The sequence below is a fragment of the Entelurus aequoreus genome, linkage group LG05 (assembly GCF_033978785.1).
Source record: "Entelurus aequoreus isolate RoL-2023_Sb linkage group LG05, RoL_Eaeq_v1.1, whole genome shotgun sequence".
NCBI lineage: Eukaryota > Metazoa > Chordata > Actinopteri > Syngnathiformes > Syngnathidae > Entelurus > Entelurus aequoreus.
Window position 1 is genome coordinate 74,467,541 of NC_084735.1, and position 22,233 is coordinate 74,489,773.

Below are 22,233 nucleotides of genomic sequence, written 5' to 3' on the forward strand. Positions count from 1 at the left end.
TGCAAATGATTTGCCACTTGCCAAGATTTAAAATTTTTTTCTAGAAATGTCCCTTACTATTGAGTTATCTTTTGTCATTGACTTTACAGCATAATCTTAATTTTAGCATGGATAATTATATTTTTTCTATTCTAGTTTAACAATTTAAAAATTGGGAAAATAACTATTCAAATACAATATTTTGGATTTCCCCACATATAACATCTTGTTTAAAGATTCTGCAACATTCCGAGGACGCTTAATTTAACAATTGCAAGTTGGATAATGCTTGTTTTCAGGATAAAATAAGTATTTCAATCTTAAAAGTCTTGCTAATTTCGAGATATGTAAATCTTAATTTAGGATGTCTTATCAAGTAAAATTAACTGGCTGCATGGACAGAAAATTTCACAAGTTTTTAATATTCCTTTTCCTAAATTCTAGTATTTTTATCCTATATTTTGGGAACTCTTTTTTGCAGTGTACAAGTTTAGATTGGAGATTGACGTTAGTGTCTCTTGTTTCCATGTTAGCAGGGTTTCACGATAATTTAAAAAAGTAATACAAACTGTGGAAAGTTCTACCGTGGTTTAGCATTACACCGTTTATGAATAGATTCCTATTGTGTATGTAAATAATGTTGATCATATTATAGTAGTTATACTGTCACAGCCTCGCCAAGGAGGCAGTAAGTTCCACTATGGAACTTTTAAATTGTTGCTCCTTTGTACCGTAATGTGGCCGTGTCACAAAAAAACGTCAAAATTGCTGCGTTAATTCCTTTAATACTCACTGACATAAAGTCAAACAAGATTCGCCAATACCACACTAAATGTTAGTTTAAACTGTAATATACGATTTAAACTAAATTTGGTTAGACTTTTTAGGTTCCACTTTAATGCAGATGATATTGTGGGTGTTCAGATTGTGAGCGCATGCAAAGTTTAGGTTGGTTGACATTTTGGCTCCGTCTTTGCATGCGTTTTCTGGAGCCATTTCTGGAGCTTCTGTTTTTGTGTCGTGATGTGACGCATGCTTAAAAAGAAAGTATTTGGTGTGGTGTCTGAATGCATGCGTTTCCTAACACGTTGCTTGGATTTGTGGCAACCTATCGTGAGAAATAATCTGTCGTCATGGTGGAAGTTACTAGCAGTGATGTATCGGTCTTACCCGATGGAGTGAATTGAAAAGTCACATGGTGTCCCTCACATTCCAATGAGCTCCTCATGACACATTGAAGGTCCTACACATGCTCCTAGATTGACCTCACTAACTTTTTGGCCTTTCTTACTAAGTGCAACTTCTTCTGCTTTCTGTACTTTTGCTTTAATTTTCTCCTGTCTGACTCTCTAATTGTCGGTGCAGCAAGAATTCCTCACCTGTTTTTGTTCACATTTTGTAAAGCTGCTTTTCATCCCAACAGTTTTCCTCACCCGTTGACGTTTGTTCTTCTGTTTGAGAAACTGAAGTTGTGAGACAGCGAAAGCGCCACACCCCACATTGACTGCCAAGATTGCACACCTTAAAGTTTAACGACAGAAAAAAACAAACATTCTTTGACTCGGTTGGATCAGCCCATTTTGATTGCCTTGGTCAAAAGTTAGGAGGCTTGGCTAATAAATCTTGTCTAGAAAATACTCAGCTTCAGTGTACACGTCATTAAATGATCAAGTATAAATATAATACATTATTATTATTAAATACAATACATTGTATTTAATTCTATAATTACAGGGAGGATTGGTTAAACAAACAAGCTATTGAAAAATGAATTAAGGTCCCTATGTGTGTATATTATATGTATATATTTTTTAATAAAAAAAAAAATTCTAGTAATATATTGAAGATACATTTAATTTGACTAATATGGACAATATAATACAAACATTAAAATAAATAAAACATGTATATGCAATATTTAAAAAGGTGTTAAATGACAGTAAGATGATAGAACATATTTAAAACATCCATTTTCTACCGCCTGTCCCTTTTTCTGGGTCGCGGGGGGTGCTGGTGCCTATCTCAGCTGCATTCGGGCGGTAAAATATGTGTCTGGATCACCCATTAAATTGAATTAATATATTCAATAATTAGTGATGATAAAAAACATGTACAATCAGAATTATAAAACTATTTAACATATTTTAAAATGTATTATTACTTTTAAAAAAAGTATTTAAACCCACAGTATTTTCTAACGTGTTCAATACAGAAAGATATTAGTTATAAAAATTCCAATTAAATTAATTTTGACCACTCATTAAATTGTATTATTATATTTATCACGTTTTACATTTAATCTCAGTGGCCTAGTGGGTAGAGTGTCCGCCCTGAGATCGGTAGGTTGGAGTTCAAATCCCAGCCGAGTCATACCAAAGACTATAAAAATGGGACCCATAACCTCCCTGCTTGGCACTCAGCAACAAAGGGTTGGAGTTGGGGGTTAAATCCCCAAAATGATTCCCGGGCGCGGCGCCGCTGCTGCCCACTGCTCCCCAAGGGGATGGGACAAATGCAGAGGACAAATTTCGCCACATCTAGTGTGTGTGTGACAATCATTGGTACTTTAATCTTAATCTTAATACAAATACTTTAACAATGTTTTCTTGGGAATAATGTTACCACTTAAAATGTATTAAAACATTTATTTGGACAGATAATTATTATTTTTTAAAGTATTTAAACGCAAGTATTTTGTAATTTGTTGAATAACTGAAAATATTTTTAAAAATGAAATGTAATTAATTAAATGTATTAATTAATTAAATTTAATTAATTCTAAGTAAATCAATTTTAAGCACTCATCAAATTGTATAAACATATCCAATAATACATTGATTATAAAAAAATGTTAAACTTTTTGTTAGGAATAATATTACTTCCTAAAATATAATAAAATGCATTTATTTAGACACATATGGGATCAAATAATGTCTTAAAAAGTATTGAACAATAAGTGTTTTGTACTGTGTTGAAAATTGAAAAATATTATTTAATAGTTCCAAGTAAATGTATTTGGACCACTCAATAATTGTATTATTTTTAACACATTTAACCCATTGTTTTATAAGGAATATAAATACTACTTAAAATGTATTAAAATGCATTTATTGTAAAACGTACTGGCTTAGATAATACAGTATTTTGTAATGTGTTGAATATAGAAAAAATATTAAAATAGAAAATATTATTTATAATAAATTATATTGAAAATAATTCAAAGTAAATATATTTGGACCACTCATTAAATTGTATTAATATATTAAAGACATTAAAAACATTTTTAAAGCAATTGTTTTGTTTCAAAAATGTGCAGTACTTTGCAAGTGTATGAACAAGTACAAACCACAAAAAAAAAGAAAACAAAAATAGCTGGCAGCAATGTTGTTATAGTAACACTGTGCAGGAAAGACAAGTTCTTATTGTGTTCTCTTTAAGGCGTTAGGCTTTACAAACCAAATGCAGTTAATTTGCGTCTTGTGCTATTGAACAATCATTGTAATGATTGGAAAGCAAACCTTTGCACAGTACAAAATAGATACTTCCGGTTGTCACGGCATAGAGCAGAGGCTGCCAGGTGAGGCTGTAAAGTTGCTGTGATGGTGCAAAGAAAAATAGTGTAACTAATTCAAGGCGTTTGAGGCCAGTAACATTCTTCACGTTGTTGTGCCGCCACTCGGCCCTGAAAGGCTAATTATGTAACACTGTGTGGAATTTGGCAACGAGTTTGCTTAGTTTAGTGTCTTTCTAGTCTCAAAAAACTTCTGTTTGAAGGCAAAAGCAAAATAAAGCCTACAGGGGAGGTATACAACACAGTCAAAATAATACAAGCTACACAACTGTGGTTGCACTTAATAGTGGAGGAGTATTCTACTGCATCATACTGAGAGATACATTTGATATTTTGGCCTTAAAATAGTTAAATTAGGGTCTTTTCTTGAGCACAAAGGTGCATCAGCCATCATTTAAATGATCAAAACTATTTGTAGTGTATTGGATGACTTTTTAAAATCAATATTATAGCTACACATCAAAATCCAAAGTCAAGAGATGCATAGAAAAATGGAGGTTTGGAGAAAAAAAGCACATCATCAGTTACATGACTTTTACAGAATGTATAGTCAAATAATATAAATGTATTTAAAAATGGAGTGCTGCACTGGTCCATTCTTGAACCTTATTATTCAAGTTATTGCTATTATTAGTTATTGTTTCAAATTTTTTGTACAAAAAAATAAATACAAAATTAAACAAGTAATACTATTTAAAAATAATTAATTTGGATACAAATTTAAATAAAGTTCAACTTGTTATTATTACAGCAAGTGTCACAAACACCTGTCATAAAATAGTGAAAAGCACATTAAAAAAAGTAAAATAGTAAAAATTTTGTTTTTTTAAAGTAAAATAGAAATACAAATCTTTAAAAAAATAAATAAATATGGGACTAAACGGTCCTTTTTAAAAAAAAACATTTTTACTATTGTTTTGAATGTATAGGGTCAATCAACTCTTTGTATTAATGAATAAAACATCTTATTAAAATATTTTAACTAAAAACAAAATTAAATAAAACTTAAAAAATATTAAAAGTGAGTCTTCAGACTAAGTCTCTTACATGTTTAGTTGTTTCGGGGCACATGTCACGTTGTCGTCGTAGACACACAAAAGACAGGTTGACTACACTGCTATTGCGACCATCGGATCACATTTTTCGCCAAAGTTCCCGTGAAAAGGAATCATTTCGCACGAAGAATGTAGTTTCTTTAGAAAAAAATGTCATCGCCCACTGGTGGCCCGGCATGCGTTTCACATCGGGATTGCTTTCCCTCACCCCCATCCCCAACCCCTCTTATCGCGATCTTCTTGACAATGCTAAATGTAAACTATGGTCAACCTGCACATCAATGCAGTTTCCATGCCGCTAGACAAAGCTCAAACAAAATCTTGTTGACATGTATGACTTGAGTGTTATTATGACAATGACAATAAAGGAATTGATTGATTGATATAACTTTAAAAAATGCACGTAAAAGCTTTTATTCGGCTGTTTTTGAAATGTGTGACTGACAGGGAGGTCTTCTTTTATAGCGGTTTAGTTTCATCGAGTGCTTGATGGGCCGACAGTAAACACGTTTCCGGCCCATTAATTCAACAAAGCCGATCTAGCCAAACGCACAACACTGTCTTCACTCAAACAGGAGAACAAAAATGTCTCAGTGCACTTTTAGCAGATGGGGGAGTTAGTGGAGTCTGCAGCTTTCTATGAATATGCTTCTTTCTTCCCTCTTTTTGTCTGACATCTCAGTGCCTGAGCAGGAACTCATCCTCACTGTTCAGCCTGTCCTCCAGTCCCACCAGGAGCCCCGAGCCCAGTGTGGAGGAGGAAGAGGAGGAGGAGGAGGCAAGACACCCACCCACACACACACACACACACACAAGTTTAGATCCCCATGCAAAAAAGACACCTTTTTAATTGCTGGAAAGATGCGGGAATCTGACGTCTTTGTTTGGTTTACTGCGGGTTTGTGTGGAGAATTAAACACATACTGTTAAAGAAACACTGCATTCTCTTGAAGCTGTCACAGCAAACTGTTGCATTATTATATTTCTAGGCTGGACTTTAAATTATCTTACAAATGCAAATCAAGGAACATTAGCACTCATTTAGATGAGAATGCTTTGTCTATAAGTTACAAGTTGACTTTTTAATGGTCACAATTTATGTTCTGGGTTCCTGCGGGTGCTTGAAATGTTTGAAATTGCTCGAATTTTAATGTTGTGAGCTTTAAAAAGGGCACACATTTTTGGTTGGAGTGCTTTGAATAGGAATTTTCTGAACAACAAGTTCGTTCATTTCAGTGTTTCTCGCACAGTTTTGTTTATTAATGGAATTATGGCACTTTATTCGGGCTGTGTGCAATGCAATACGTACACGTTTCTCCTTTTTATTGGATTTTTTTATTCAATTATTTTGTCATTGTCAAAGTAATTAACCTGTTTTAGACCTGTCCTTGACCTGATCTGAATGTGGCGGTGATCCTGACTTTTCTCTGTTTTGTGTGATTGTTATTGTCGTTTGATTGCATACACTATACACTAACCGTTCTAGGTACTACACCCGTTGGCCAAAACCTGACATATTCACAAATTACATAATTATTCATTAATATGTGCTGTCCCTATTTTAAATAAATAACTGAGAATCATGATTAATCAGAAGTATACATTTGAATAATATTTATCAGCCATGTATTGTGCTTGAAAGACTTTAAGATCTGAAAGTACCGTATTTTCCGGGCTATAGAGCGCACCGGTATTTAAGCCGCACCCACTAAGTTCATTAACACGGCAGTAAAACGGCTGATCAAACAAAACAGAAGACATCGTCATGGACCCACTAGCTGCGGAAGCTAGCACTCCAATCAGCTAAACAGACTCAATAACTCCTCGATAACATCTTGGTGAATTTTCAAAACTGAAACAGTACAAAAAGAATGCCATTGTAAGTTAATAATACTAAGACACTTGTAAACGTGTTAGCATATTTGCTAATGCTAACGGCGGTAGCTTCAGTACGTTACGATAGCACATACAAATATGCATGAAAACACTCCTACCGACATCACACATGGGACGGTGTAGTAGGTCAGAATTGTTTTAGTTATCTTGTAAAACTTACAAACGTTGCTTGGAGTGATGAATGAAAAATCCTTTCAGGCAAAAACGCTATGGACGGATATACTTCCGGTTCGAGGAACAAAACAGGAAGTACATTTTCAACACGCAGCACCTGCAGTGAGCGAATTCGTCCAAAAGATGCCGCCATAGCACAAACAATAACACACCTTTTCAGTGTCTGTCAGTGTTCTGTGAAAACAAATTGTTGAATACAAAACATTATGGCCGTGAGCAAAGATAAATTAGCCGCACCGTTTTATAAGGCCGCAGGGTTCAAAGCGTTGGGACGAAAGTAGCGGCTTTTAGTCTAGAAAATATGTTACCATTTTTTTACCTCATGTTTTTGTGGATTTAAGTGAAGCAGAATGCATCAGTATTTGCGGTGTGAATTAAGAAAAAGTGAGGAATATGTTTCCAGATGATGCATGGAATGTTATGAAGCAAAGACTGGACAAAAGTTTGGAGACACTTTTCTTATCCAATGGTATGCCAAAGTGTCTTTTAAATGGTATGTGGATAGAAATACTAAACATTTGCTCAGTTCTTGCCATTTAAGAGTTTGAAGACTATGCTATTGAAAAAAAAAAAAGTCTTCAAACCTTTGACTGCCACTGTACTATGAACAATTGTGGGTGGAGTGTTTTAGTCGTTTTTAAGTTATTTTGAGTTTTTTAGCATTGCATGTATCAAATGGGATCACTCCCTTTATTCCAGGATTCTTGAATAAAACACTGACAGGAACAAGGAGGTACTCAATGCGGGAGGACTGTGTGTGTGAGTGTGTATGTATACAGTACATGTGTGTGTGTGTGTATTTACAGACACACACCCATAAGGTCCAAGCATGTGATTTTGTGAAGCAAGCACTCCACCACACACGGTGTGAGTGAGACAAAGCATTTCAGGGTGTGTGTGTTGAGTTCAAGGCGTGTCCGGCCACTTCCCAGACGTTTTTGCCGTGGGTGGGTACATTCCGAGGAATTTCAACCTGCGCGGTCTCGTATGAGATGGGTGTTGTCAAAACAAAATCAAAGTGATTTTCTGTATAGCAGTTACACATTTTCTTGAAAGTAACCAGGTTGTGAGGGTTTTCCAGTCTGATTACGCCTCCTTAATAGTCTTCAATGTCACATGACCAGATTGATATCCTTTGTGTGTTGGAGATTCTCTGTGAAGTTCGTCAGATGTGTCAGCATCATGCTATCTTGCTTCTAATGTGCAACTTTCTTCAGTCAGCTATTTCCTCTCTAGTTTTATTTCGGTTGATGACCTTTTGTTTGCACATTTTCAATTAAACTTTGATTTACTTAACTGCAGAGAGTACAAGGCTCTATTAAAGGGGAGGGTTTTTATTTTTTATAAATATTTTTAAACCAATTTTGTTACATTAATAATGGCATTTTTTCCCCTGTCCGGGGTTGGTTCAATAACATTAAGTGTTGGCTTTATTTAAAACATTTTGAAACATCTACAAATTAAAATAAGTAAACACATAAAAAAAAAAAAATATGGTTCTTGTGAAGCCAGAACAATATTTAATGTTTCCTTTGCCAAGAAAGTAAATTGTGTGTCTATTTATGTCAAATACAACTTGGTTAAAACATGTTACTGTGGTTATAAGTACTTTCTGAGCACATTCAACAATATTATGTTGAAAACCGAGAACATTTAGGTCACAATTCTTTTATATGGCCATTTTATTTATTATTTTTCTTGTTTGTTTTATTTAACTTGGATATTTAAAAGATTAAAATGTTAAAATATACGAGAAATACAAGTTTACTGCATTTGAAAGGGTGTAATTGCATAATTATTACTATCTATTATCAATAAATCAGAGGTTAATTTGGTCTCAAAATAATGTTGACAGTAATATCGTTTATCAGTAATAATTTGACGGTCGATGTATCACCGAGCAACATTTCCCAGACATAATAATGGGACTCAATAATATATAATAATAATAATGCAATATTTTAGTGAGGAATAGGCGTCACTTTGCCGCTTGGCATTGTAATCGAAGCACCCGACGATTAATCATTGATTAATTGGCATATGGGCATCTATTAAAGCAGCGGACACTATTTTACTGTTAAGTTTGTTTTTACAAAAATGTGTATAAACAAAAAACAAAAACATTTTTTTTATTTTTAGAAGCTATCAAATGCTTATTTTTAAAAATCAGATTGATCACACTTTTTAATTAAGATTATTCTTGATTATTCACGGATTATTACTCACTTGCATAATTTTAATTAACCTTAAAAAAAGGGCCCAATCGTAGTCTTTGCACTGGCGTGAGCAATGACCTGATCGCTAAATGTATAACAACCTGCTCTGCCTTTTAGGTAACCATCCACGGTTAAGGTAAAGGAGCATGTACCTTAGAAATAAATTGCATTATTTATCTGCGTATATACATAATAAATGCAATATTTGTTTGTGATTAATCACATTGCGTTAACTCGTTACATTTTACAGTACTCGTTACTTCATATATTTACTTTTACTTAAAGTTCATACTAGTACGCTGGGTGTACTGGACACGATAATGTCATGTGTCATTCATTTAATATTTGTTGTTTTCAACCCTCTGAGCTTCACAACATGGCTGTGTCAGCAACACATGGTAAGGTCAAAGGTCGCTTCAATCAAAACAACCGCAGGGCTGAGTGAGCGGCGCCATAAGTGGTTGTTGGCAGACGTGATTGCCGCAACGGGGACAGAAACCTTTCCCCCTCCTGACGCCGACTTTGCGTTTTTTTTTGGAAGATGACAAGCCGCATCTAATGGTTCCCACCCGAGACGTTCGTTCTCACCGCCGCGGTGAATGTGAAGTATTGCGAGCTAATTACAAGATACCTTAGCAGGGCTGTAGCTGTGGTGATGCTGGCGTGTTGAATAAATGGAACTTTTTGTGTTGACTGTAAGGGTGTAACAAAAAGGAGGTTTTGTCTGTCAAATTTAACACTGATATGTATGATATCAGTATTAGGTGTGATACCAGCATCCTCACGCTCGATTGTTGCCATAAAAAGTGACCTTTGGCGAGTTTACAAGGCAAGGTGACGTCAGTGGTGTAAATTCAGGAGAAGTTTGCAGATTGCAGGTGAATGTTGTGTAGCGTTTGAAGTGAAAATAGTGGAATGTTACGAGTAGAAGACTCAATAGAAAAAGTGTGTGTGTGTGTCAATGGTGATGTAGGTCAGTGTGTAACCTAAGATGTCATTGAGAAAGCGAGACGAGTCAGTTTACCACACTGCTTCTTTGTGGGAGTCTTTTGTGTAAGTCGTAATTTTGAGGCATTATTTTGTGCAGACTTCATATTTTATAGATTTTTTTATTTTTTTTAAATGGAGTTGTCCATTCTCTATTAGTGCTCTGAATGCAGCAACAAACTGTACTGTAATTGCCTTATTTATTGCATGCAGGTAGGGATTAAATTATATGAAAATTTCATATCATAGATAAGGATTGGGAATTGATGCGCTTTTTCCGATCCTGAGTCCACTTTCGATTCCGCTTAATGATTTGGTTCCTTATCGGTTCACTTATCTTATTTGGAAAAAAGAGAACACAAATGTGGATTGGAATCAATTTTGTTTAGTTTAGAGCAGCGGTTTTCAAACTCCACCTCAGAAAATACTCTGCTCTCCAAGTACCACCATAATGACAAACATTAAAAAACAGTAGCTTAGTAGGCCTAAGTATTCATTAAAAAAGCAGAAGTTTATTGAACAAGTATATTTAATATTTTTGGCTACTGTAGCGTTACACAAAGTTTGAGCAGTAACCCTGTGTTTGAATATAGTAAGATAAGACACTACTTTAATCAAGTGTTTCTTTGGTGTACCACTAGTGGCAGACTCGTGTATAAAAAGAGTATGGCCAAGTCAACAACAGGCGTCATGATTTCTACCTAGGTCGAGTGCGGCTGTACCCGGATGCATACAATTTCCGTCGTTTTGACGTAGGTTTTTCGGACGAAATACACCAAAATAAGACATCTATATGTAGTTCTAAACTTACTCCAGCTCATAAACAATAAAACATGCTTTTATTTTGTGAAGGTATAATTTTGCGGCCGTATTTGACGCACTCTGCTGCTACATTCCTGCAGTGTTTAGTGACCAGCAGGCACTCTAACATGCACCCAAAGGTGCTATAAACCAAAAAAAACCCATACCACCATAATTTTGCCAAAATCTTCATTAGCTTTGGACTAACAATCACGGAGAAATTGTGACTTTATTGTGAAGTATGTCAACTGTGGTGTATTTTTAATCACTGTACGTATCACTCATGTATTATTATTATAACCGATCTTTCTTTTTTGTAACATGCTAAGTGAATAAGAGTACTTTTGTACTAATTTACCCATATTTCTGCCCAATAACTCAGATATGGTAACACTGGTGAACAGTAGAGAATATGGAGGGATTTTTGGTCCAGAACATATTTAGCTTTTTTCATTGACATATTTCTTGACACTTTCCATCCATCCATCGTCTTCCGCTTATCCGTAGTTGGGTCGCGGGGGCAGCAGCCTAAGCAGAGAAGCCCCAGACTTCCCTCTCCCCACTTCTTCCAAATCCTCCCGAGACATTCCCAGGCCAGCTGGGAGACATAGTCTCTCCACCGTGCTTGACTTTCTCTTCTACTGTTCCTGAATACCATTATTTTTGTTTTACTCAGATTCAAATATGTTTTTGTCAAACCATCTCTTTTATTTGTTAATTTCTTCTGTTATTATTTGTATTAGCTTCTGTGTGTTCTCTCCGGACAAGACGCTGTAATCGGTGGCTCTCCAGTGTTGATGGCGAACCTTCACTTTCTATACATGTTTTCTTTCTGTGTTGTTGGGAAAACGATGTAAAATCTTTCCACAATTCTCGCGGGTGGAGCAGCCCCATGCTGCTCAACACAGCATGTATACACATCGAAAAACTAGCGAGGAAGCGTCGCAAACACATACAATCATCTCAAAGTTAGTAGCAGTCATGGCGCCCTGTAGTCACGTGAGTGCATTTTGACTAATCATTGAGGAGATCGCCTGAAACCAATTTGGCCGTACTCTCTCTTTACACGACTCTGACTGATGGCAGGGTTTCCCACACATTCATTTATTTGTGGCGGCCCACCACAAAAGAATTACGTCCGCCACAAATACATTTTTTTGTTTTGTTTTTTGTCCTCTCCAGCTTCTCAGGCAAATCATATAGGTGATGTAGATGCCCATATCAGCTGTTCAGATTTACTTTACAAAAGAGAAGTGTAGGATACTTCTCTTGTTGCCTTATTTGTATTTGACTTTATTAAATGTATTTATATTAGAAACACAACATGTGTATATAACAAAGGGTGCAAAGTCTGCAGGCAGTAGGAAACACATGGTTAAGTGTAGGGAGTAAAACTGATGGCAGTCTAAAGTTCAAGATTTTTGGAGCTCTTTGTTCAGTGGATCAGATGTTTGATGAAGCTCTGTGTCTATCTACCAGCACTACTGTTTTCTGTTTATTTGTTACTGACTGTGGCAGGACACCTCTGCCTCTGTTTCACTTTATGTTGCTGGTAAATAATATGGTTGTAGTAGTAGGCTAAAGTAAAATTATTTAGTATGCACTAATTAAAGGGGCAGAGCTTTGAGACATTTGAGCTTTTATATTTTATAAGATATATTTTTTGTAAGAACCACAATTAATAAATATATTTCAGTGAATAACTTATTGTTCAAATCTGTATATAAATATGTACATAAAGTGTTGTAATTATATTGTAAAATGGATGGATGGATGGACATTTAAAACAAAACTGTTATTATTAATTAGTAAGTATACATTTTTTTAGCCTTTTTAGAGAAAATCAAATCATTGTAGTAAATTATGCAAATTACTCGATGATGTCATGGTGACCAAGCCCATAGCCACGCCCCCACTGCCACAGGTATCTTGGCAGTTTATGGGAAACACTGGATGGTACATGTATCAAATCACTGGTTTAGAGGTAAACCATGCCTTTACTAAGCCTACAGTGAGGTCTTAAGAGGCACATACATAGCATAGAAAAAAACATTGAAAATAAGTATAAGAAATGAATATTTGTCTGTAGAATTTAAGAAAATAAAACTTGTGGATCTTACACAAGAATGTAACATTTAGTAACATGTGATTATGAAAACCTTGGCTTGAAAATGTGGGGTTTTCAAAAACTGTAAGCCATGATCATCAAAATTACAACAAAAAAAATGGTTTGACATCTCACTTTGCATGTAAGGAGTTTATATCACATATTAGTTTCACATTTGAAGTTGAATTGCAGACATGAATAGACTTTTACACAATATTCTAATTTTTCGAGACTACAATTGAACATTCACCGAGCGAATAAAGAGTATCGTCTACTGTGGCAAATGGGTGCAAGCTTTTGACCACAAACTTAGTCACTGCTCTGTGAAAATCGTCTAGCGCCTGCAGACGTGAACTGGAGCGAGTACTGCTCGCCTCGGAGCCAGGCAGAATCTGTTTCTCGCCATGCTCATCTAAATAAAAAGGTATTCATTTCAATTTAACAGGTAGTAGCGCTAACATGACAGGCGGTGCTGGTTAGTAGGGCTGGGAATCTTTAGGCACCGCATGATTCGATTCGATTCTTGGGGGTAACGGTTTGATTCAGAATCCATTCTCGATTCAAAACGATTCTCGATTCAAAATTAATACTTTTTTATTAACATTGGGTGCCAGTTCTATGATTAACTACATTCCTCCATAAACAGCTGTGATACATTTCTATATTACTCAAAAGAAAACTGGTTTTGTTTAATAAAATTGTACTCAAACATTCAAAAAAGTCAAATACAAATAAGGCAACAAGAGAAGTATCACAAACTTCTCTTTTTTAAAGTACAAACCCCGTTTCCATATGAGTTGGGAAATTGTGTTAGATGTAAATATAAACAGAATACAATGATTTGCAAATCATTTTCAACCCATATTCAGTTGAATATGCTACAAAGACAACATATTTGATGTTCAAACTGATAAACATTTTTTTTTGTGCAAATAATCATTAACTTTAGAATTTGATGCCAGCAACACGTGACAAAGAAGTTGGGAAAGGTGGCAATAAATACTGATAAAGTTGAGGAATGCTCATCAAACACTTATTTGGAACATCCCACAGGTGAACAGGCAAATTGGGAACAGGTGGGTGCCATGATTGGGTATAAAAGTAGATTCCATGAAATGCTCAGTCATTCATAAACAAGGATGGGGCGAGGGTCACCACTTTGTCAACAAATGCGTGAGCAAATTGTTGAACAGTTTAAGAAAAAAACGTTCTCAACCAGCTATTGCAAGGAATTTAGGGATTTCACCATGTACGGACCGTAATATCATCAAAGGGTTCAGAGAATCTGGAGAAATCACTGCACGTAAGCAGCTAAGCCCGTGACCTTCGATCCCTCAGGCTGTACTGCATCAACAAGCGACATCAGTGTGTAAAGGATATCACCACATGGGCTCAGGAACACTTCAGAAACCCACTGTCAGTAACTACAGTTGGTCGCTACATCTGTAAGTGCAAGTTAAAACTCTCCTATGCAAGGCGAAAACCGTTTTTCAACAACACCCAGAAACGCCGTCGGCTTCGCTGGGCCTGAGCTCATCTAAGATGGACTGATACTAAGTGGAAAAGTGTTCTGTGGTCATTTTGAGCGTTTAATTGACCCCATCACATTTGTGGGGTCAATTAAACGCTCAAAATGGCCAGAAAAAGAGAACTTTCATCTGAAACTCGACAGTCTATTCTTGTTCTTAGAAATGAAGGCTATTCCACTAAATTGTTTGGGTGACCCCAAACTTTTGAACGGTAGTGTATATATATATTTTTTTTTTTAATTGATTTTTTAAAATCGATTAAGAATCGTTACAAATAAGGATCGCGATTCATTTGAATTTTTTTTTTTTTTTTTTAACACCTCTATTAGTTAGCACCTCTTGTATTTTAGATGACGTGCTACCTTAACCGCGGCTGGTATTAGATCGGAGTAGTCCAAAAACGTGACTGTCATTTATAGTTATTGCACGCAGGCATGTTCAAATGTTTCAGCATATTGTTCGCATGTCTTCCTTTTGATAAAATAGCAGACTTGCAATTATTACAAGTAGTGCAATCTTTCCATGTAAAATACAGCCAAATTTTGGAATGTTTCCACATTCGGAGCGTCATGTCAGACGTCACCATGCACGTTGCGTAATAAAATCATTCCCACCTGCAAGAATCGTTAAGAGATTCGTTTGACAAAATGGCAATTACAAGGAATGGATACACTGTGAACAGGTTCAGAACAAGAACCGGTTTTCGATCCCCATCCCTACTTATGGATATTATGACCAAAATGATACAGTATTGACATGTACAGTAATGTGTTTATACAAGTTTAGATTGTGGTATGTCGTTGCTTAATGGGGAAATACGTTATTGTCTCTTGTAGGGATGTACTGATTACCCTTTTAATGACAAATCGTGGTAAGATTCCTGATTGTTAGTATTACCATTTCAAATTTAAATTATTGTAAAACCGTGATTTGAAAAATTCAAGGTTACCGTATTTTTCGGATTAGAAATCTCAGTTTTTTTCATAGTTTGGCCGGGGGTGCGACATAGACCCTGGAGCGACTTATGTGTGAAATTATTAACACATTACCGTAAAATATCAAATAATATTATTTATCTCATTCGCGTAAGAGACGAAGCAAATGTCAGCAATCGTCACACACACGTCAACCAATAAGAATTCGGCGGGGGCGGGTCATGGCAGAAGTGCATTGTGCGTCATGGCAGAAGTGCATTGTGGGTCATGGGATGCTAACTGCTGCTATGTCCGTAGCTATTAAAATGGACCATTTCAACATTGGCGGTAACTTATAAAAACTGAGAAGGGCTGAGCAAAAATGGCACCGAAAAGGAAATCATATACTGCAGATTACAAGCTGGACGTAGTGAAATATGCAGCAGAAAACGGCGATCGAGCAGCAGAAAGAAAGGAAGCGGCGCATACCAGGAGCGACAACGAGGAAGAAGATTTAATCGGATTTAGCGATCAGGAGTGACAGATTGTTGTGTAAACGTATAGCATGTTCTATATGTAATAGTTATTTGAATGACTCTTATATGTTACGTTAACATACCAGGCACGTTCTCAGTTGGTTATTTATGCGTCATATAACATACACTTATTCAGCCTGTTGTTCACTATTCTTTATTTATTTGAAATTGCCTTTCAAATGTCTATTCTTGGTGTTGGATTTTATCAAATACATTTCCCCCAAAAATGCGACTTATACTCGAGTGCAACGTATAAATGTTTTTTTCCTTCTTTATTATGCATTTTCGGCCAGTGCAACGTATACTCCGGAGCGACTTATAATCCGAAAAATACGGTATACTGCTCATTTCTTAGACCATCAGTTAGCACGTTAATTGCTAGCTAGCTTAAAGGCGCTGTTTGCAACATTTACAAAGATACCTAGAGAGCGCTAACTTTCCAATGTATTTTACACAGTATATCCCGTGCTCGTACGGTTTCTTGTACGTAATTACATACGTACGTAACACATGCATAGGCATTAGCTTTAGGAGTTGTTAGCTAATAATAGCAATTCGGATAGCTAGCGTTAGCTGTCATTGAATGTATATTCTATCATAACAACACGACTGAAAATTGTTTGTTGCTTATGTTGGACTGCTTTTGTACGTTTGCACACGATCCTTGCGCGTATGTTTTGACAAGACCAGGTGAGTGACTGCTGTAAAAGCCAATATTTTTTTTATCCGGGCCGGTAAAATGTTTTACTACATAAACTTTGTAATTGTGAAAAATATAGACAATTGTCAAACAAATGTTTTCGGTTACACTACTAATGGTAACATAAGCAGTCGGTGGTGTTCTTGTTATATTTTTTTTGCTTTGAAAAATTTTACTGGGAAGAAGTTGCAAACAATCCCTTTAAATGCTAACATGACAAAGTATTTTTTGAGCACATTCAACATTACCGTGATAATTTGGCTCACAATAACTATGATATATAATGTTCATATTGTTACGTCATAAATGCCAACATGTACTGTATTCATGCTAGCATTTAAGCTAGTTAGCAAGCCGGTGTCTCCATGTAATGAGCTGTATCACCGGTACGTAAGTGTGGTTATCAATCATGGTTTTACGATCATTCTCATTTAAAACAGTTATAATGACCGTCCGGAGTTTTATAGTTTATTATTGATACCTTTTATTGTTACATCATGCAGACTTGATATGAAGTTGTTCTTTTGTGACTGTTGTAATAGAAGTTGTCATAATCCTTCTGTTAGTTGAGAAATAAGTGGAACGTTTCATTTTCATATTATTTATTGTGTGCCGTCTTTATATTGATTTTGTTTCCCGTGATTTTTATACACAACATTGTCATATTCCTTCTGTTTGTGCTCTGAAGGCAGATATACAAGTGAAATGTCTAATTTTGTGGCCTCCGTGCAAGATTTTTATTGACTCCTATCTGTTCCTCCACCATTTAAGCTCTCAAGGCAAAAAAATACGCGTGAAATGTCAAACCTTGTGGTTTTATTTACTTTTTCCAGTTTTTATATTTTTTATTACTTTCATATTGTTGTCATGTTCCTTCAGTTTGTGCTTAATGTCGAGATATGTGTAATTTGTGGCCTTGTTCATTATGTGCAGTCTTTTTATTTATGTTTATTGCTCCGCTGTTTGTGCTCTGATCGCAGAAATATGTGTGAACTGTCTAATTTTGTGGTCTTGCAATTTTCATGACTTCATTCTGCTGTACTCCTCAGCTCCTTAATAATGTGCTGCACAGCTTTGCACATGTAATTGTGTGTATTTAGTTCAAGAATATGATATAATACAGCAATTTACATAATTTACATAATCTAATGATGACTTAAGGCCCCCTGCTCATAAATGTATAAATATTAACTATTACAATGCGCCTCGTCTCACTATCTAGATGAGAATAGTAGTCTTTTGTCCGTCCTCGACTGTTTTTGGGTCACCTTGACTCACTTTCTGCGCAGGAATGACAGGCATGTTGGAGTCGCTGTTTACCCCCCGCCCCCCCGGCGCTGAGGCACACCCGTGTGCTATCTCGCTCGCTTTTTTCTGTTCTTCCCCACCTTGATTGAAGGGACAAATGAAGTATCACGATTTTATCTTGTGACTTTTTGATGGAAGTGCAGTGGTATCTTCCTGATAATCGTTTATGGCACTCATGGTGGATTGACAATGTAATCAAATAACACAACATTTAGGATGTTCTGCTTTGCACACATGGAACTGAAGTACTGCAGGTATCCATGCAGATTTTGTTCCCGCTTTGACAAAACCGTGTGACAAATACTTGCCGGGAATTTTTGCTCTTCCCTCAGGCCCTTGTGGAATCTGGCGCAGCGACTCGGCGCTGGCTATTTGAGAAGGGATGACATCAGCACACAAATAAGTACAATGGAGCTCCTTAACGACTCTAATGCAGAACAATTTGGAGTTCGAATTACACATCGGTCAATCTTGGGACTCCACGACTTTTTCTTTGACTTGTTGTGATGACAACACAACAAGGCTCACATTGATGGAGCAGAGCATTGTTTCATAACCATCGGTCATGGGCCGCAATCGCCTCGTGAAGGGCCGCCAAAAAGTATCTGTTTTTCAGATGTCGCCGGTATAGGTCGCAGCGGTTGTAATACACTTTCCCACCACTTGTGGCAGCAATGACATCAAAACAACAAAAACGTCATAGAGAAGTTTTTTTTAAAGGGGAACTGCACTTTTTAAATTTTTTTTCCTATCGTTCACGATCATTGTGAGACATGACGACTGATTTTTTTTAATGCATTCTAACTCGTAAATAAAGGTACATAAAAGTCCTCTATTCTGCCCATAAAACCCAATAAACATCCAAAAAGTGCCAATAATACTTCATTTACATTTTGTGACTTGAATATTAACCAAGCATTCGTGATATTGTTATTATAAGCGCTAACTCAGACAGATGAATTATTGCGGCGATGTGATCACAAGCGTGTGTGCCTACGTTTACATCGAGTAGTAAGCTGCTTCCTTACTTCTCTGCTCGTGGAAGTTTATTGTAGATCATAAATCATGCCTCTCACCTGGATAGTAGAAGGATGAGTATGTAATCCGACACACTTGGCAGCCCAGTGTTTCCCACACATTCATTTATTTGTGGCGGCCCGCCACGAAAGAATTACAAATTAAAAAAATTTAAAAAATAAAACATTTTTTTGTTTTTTTGTTGTCCTGTCCAGCTTTTCAGGCAAATCATATAGTTGATGTAGATGCCCATATAGGCTGTTCAGATTTACTTTACAAAAGAGAAGTGTAGGATACTTCTCTTGTTGCCTTATTTGTATTTGACCACTACTGTTTTCTGTTTATTTGTTACTGACTGTGGCAGGACACCTCTGCCTCTGTTTCACTTTATGTTGCTGGTAAATAATATGGTTGTAGTAGTAGGCTAAGTTAAATTATTTAGTATGCACTAATTAAAGGGGCAGAGCTTTAAGAGACATTTTAGCTTTTATATTTTATAAGATATATTTTTTGTAAGAACCACAATTAATAAATATATTTCAGTGAATAACTTATTGTTCAAATCTGTATATAAATATGTACATAAAGTGTTGTAATTATATTGTAAAATGGATGGATGGATGGATGGACGTTTAAAACAAAACTGTTATTAATTAGTAAGTATACATTTTTTTAGCCTTTTTAGAGAAAATCATACCATTGTAGTAAATTATGCAAATTACTCGATGATTTCATGGTGACCACCCCCATAGCCACGCCCCCACCACCACAGGTATCTTGGCAGTTTATGGGAAACACTGCAGCCAATTTAGACCCGGCAATACCGAGAACGACACGAAAAGACGCGAGGATTATGAGTCATTCTTCATCTAAATGGGAATATATGAACATTCTAGCAGTCGGCATCCTAATGACAGCAGACCTTGTACAGTTAGTGATGTTTAATTATGTTTGTTGGCTCTCATGAAATCTGCAATGAACAAATTTCAGTGATGTTGTGGGGGAAAAAAATAACATTGTGATGCTTTTTTAAAATTAATGCGCCGCGTAGGCTTAAAATGATCAAAATACATAAATATTAAATGTCATTATAAATGTGCCTGTTACTGCATGACATATATACTTACATTATGTATATAAAACCTTAATGGAGGTGTTTGGATGTTTTTTTAGGGGCTTTATAGGCAGACTAGAGCGGCTCCTGTAGGGTTCATTGTAAGCAGACTTTTGATTTGATTTGTTTAATATTTAGAATGCATAAAAAAAAGAGAAACATATGTGTTCTTGTTTTACATAAGAATTGTGAATGATAGGCACAATTCCAAAAAAGTGCAGTTCCCCTTTAAGCGCAAAAATTATGACTGAAGTGCTGAAGCTGTATTTTCATTTGCACAGTTAGTTAAGATACTTATTCATTTAGTTTATTTTAATACAACATTATTGTATGTAAATGAATTTTTAGTCAGTCATTTATGAGTCCCTTCGTATGCAGTATATTTGGTTATTACCTTTTTTTCTAATCAGCCTGACCTAAGCCAAACGTGGATGTGTTAAATATTAACACATATGATTAACACATAGTTTCATATGATTTGACAAGGTTGTAAACTGAAAGTAGGTTAGATATAATTATTATATGTGATTTAAATTAAGAGTAAGATTACTAATTCAGTTGTATTATTTGTGTGGGCCCCAAGGTCAAAGAGATTAAAAACTCTAGGAACAGAGGATACGTGTGATGATAACAGAAATAGAATGTACTAGTGACGTTGGACTTAATCAGGATTTTAAACATGAGCAAAGTACTAATTACATGCGCAAATACATTTTGCCATGCAGATAATTCACTTATCATACAAGATACTGCGATATCTTTACTGGGTACCCGTAAAAGGAAACAGGACTTCCAGTATTACCGTTTTTATTCCTACTTGAACGATACACAAGCCTCCAGCCAGGTGGAAACAGTGCTGGAATTAGTCAACAGGCTGACACTAAGTATATATAATACACATAACCTTTGGGTTGCCCATGAATACAGTAGGTAATGAAGATGTCCTAAAGTAGAATATGGTCTTTACTTTGAGCAAACAACTAGCTTGATACATACATAAATATTATCAGCTTTTCAATAGAGTTTTAAGTCGAAGCAGAGCTTTGGTTGCGGGACACAGACGATATAAATGATATAAATCGCCATAATGCATGTTGACACATTCTAGCCATGTTCTACAATTTGGACAGCAACAAAGTCTCAAAGCAATGTAGCATTCCGCTAGTGAGCACAGCTAATGTCCTTCCACAGTGAGAAGCAGCTTCTAAGTCACTGATTCTCACCTCCATGGCCGCAAATAAAGTATGTTTTTTTTACAAGTATCATTATCACTGGGTGACTACAGGATGATGCATAGCTAAACATGCTACACTACACACTGTAACAGGATATACGATGCCATGCTAACTGCTAAACTAGAGCTCTTGGATGTAAACAGAGGCGTGCAGATTAATAGAAATGTAGATCACAACGATACCAAGTACAGTTTCAGTACATGGTTGATAGTACAGTGATTAGATTGATATTTGTTATTATCATATTATGGGCTTTGTTATCGTTTTTAAACTCAGAAAATAAGTCCACAGACACAGAAGAACTTTAAGGGCAAAACCCAATTTAAATCCGAGCCAATATTAGTTTTTGCTTACACGTAAGTTATTTTAAACTTTAATACTATTTTGCTCAATATATTTCATGTAATAAAAGCGAAAAATGATATAATCAAGAAAATATTTAATATTGTTACATGTTTTTGACTGATAATTGTGATCAAAAACATTCAATGGTCTTGAACATTTGAAGTATCAGTATTGGTGTCAGATCATACACTGCACTTAGGGCCCCGCGATGCGGGTTCCTAATGAATTAATGAATGACATGATATGAATTGTTACCACATTTTGGATCGATACCCACATTTGTATTATTGCCGAAAACTAATGTAAAGTATCCGAACAAAAGAAGAATAAGTGATTCGTACATTTTAACTTAGGATAGGTACCGAATCCAATTCATGTATAATTCAAGTGTTCCATGTTACGGTACCAGAGTTGCACGTGACGTGACGCCCGGTTGCCAACTCAGCAGGCTCTGCGCACTTCAGCACTTGGCGATCACTCCAGCAGCACTGAGAGTGGACTACGCCAAACTACCTCGAGGTAATGTTGCAATTTTAATGCCAACAAAGAAATTGACTCCAAAAACACGCCCAAGTAAAGGAAAGTAAGACTCCACTTTTGCGCTAGCTTAGCTAATATACATTGGCTTAGCTATTGACATGCTATTGATTAGCATTAGCGATTTTACATGGCGTTTTGAACACCACCAAATTTGTTATTGAAAATAACCACCAAGATACAATCAAACAGCTGATGGGTAGTAAGTACAT

At 35.9% G+C, this 22,233-nt stretch overlaps 1 protein-coding gene across 3 annotated transcripts in view; it reads left to right on the top strand.

Moving 5' to 3' along the window:
* LOC133651024 (protein POF1B-like) overlaps positions 1–22,233 on the top strand; it is a 36,910-nt gene that overhangs the window by 2,839 nt on the left and 11,838 nt on the right. For 2 of the 3 annotated variants that reach the window (XM_062048892.1, XM_062048893.1), the window contains exon 2: positions 5,288–5,383. The exons of the other annotated variant lie outside the window; for it this stretch is intronic. In XM_062048892.1, the coding sequence (XP_061904876.1) occupies positions 5,288–5,383 (96 nt within the window). The remainder of the gene's footprint in view (positions 1–5,287; positions 5,384–22,233) is intronic. 3 annotated transcript variants of the gene reach the window in all.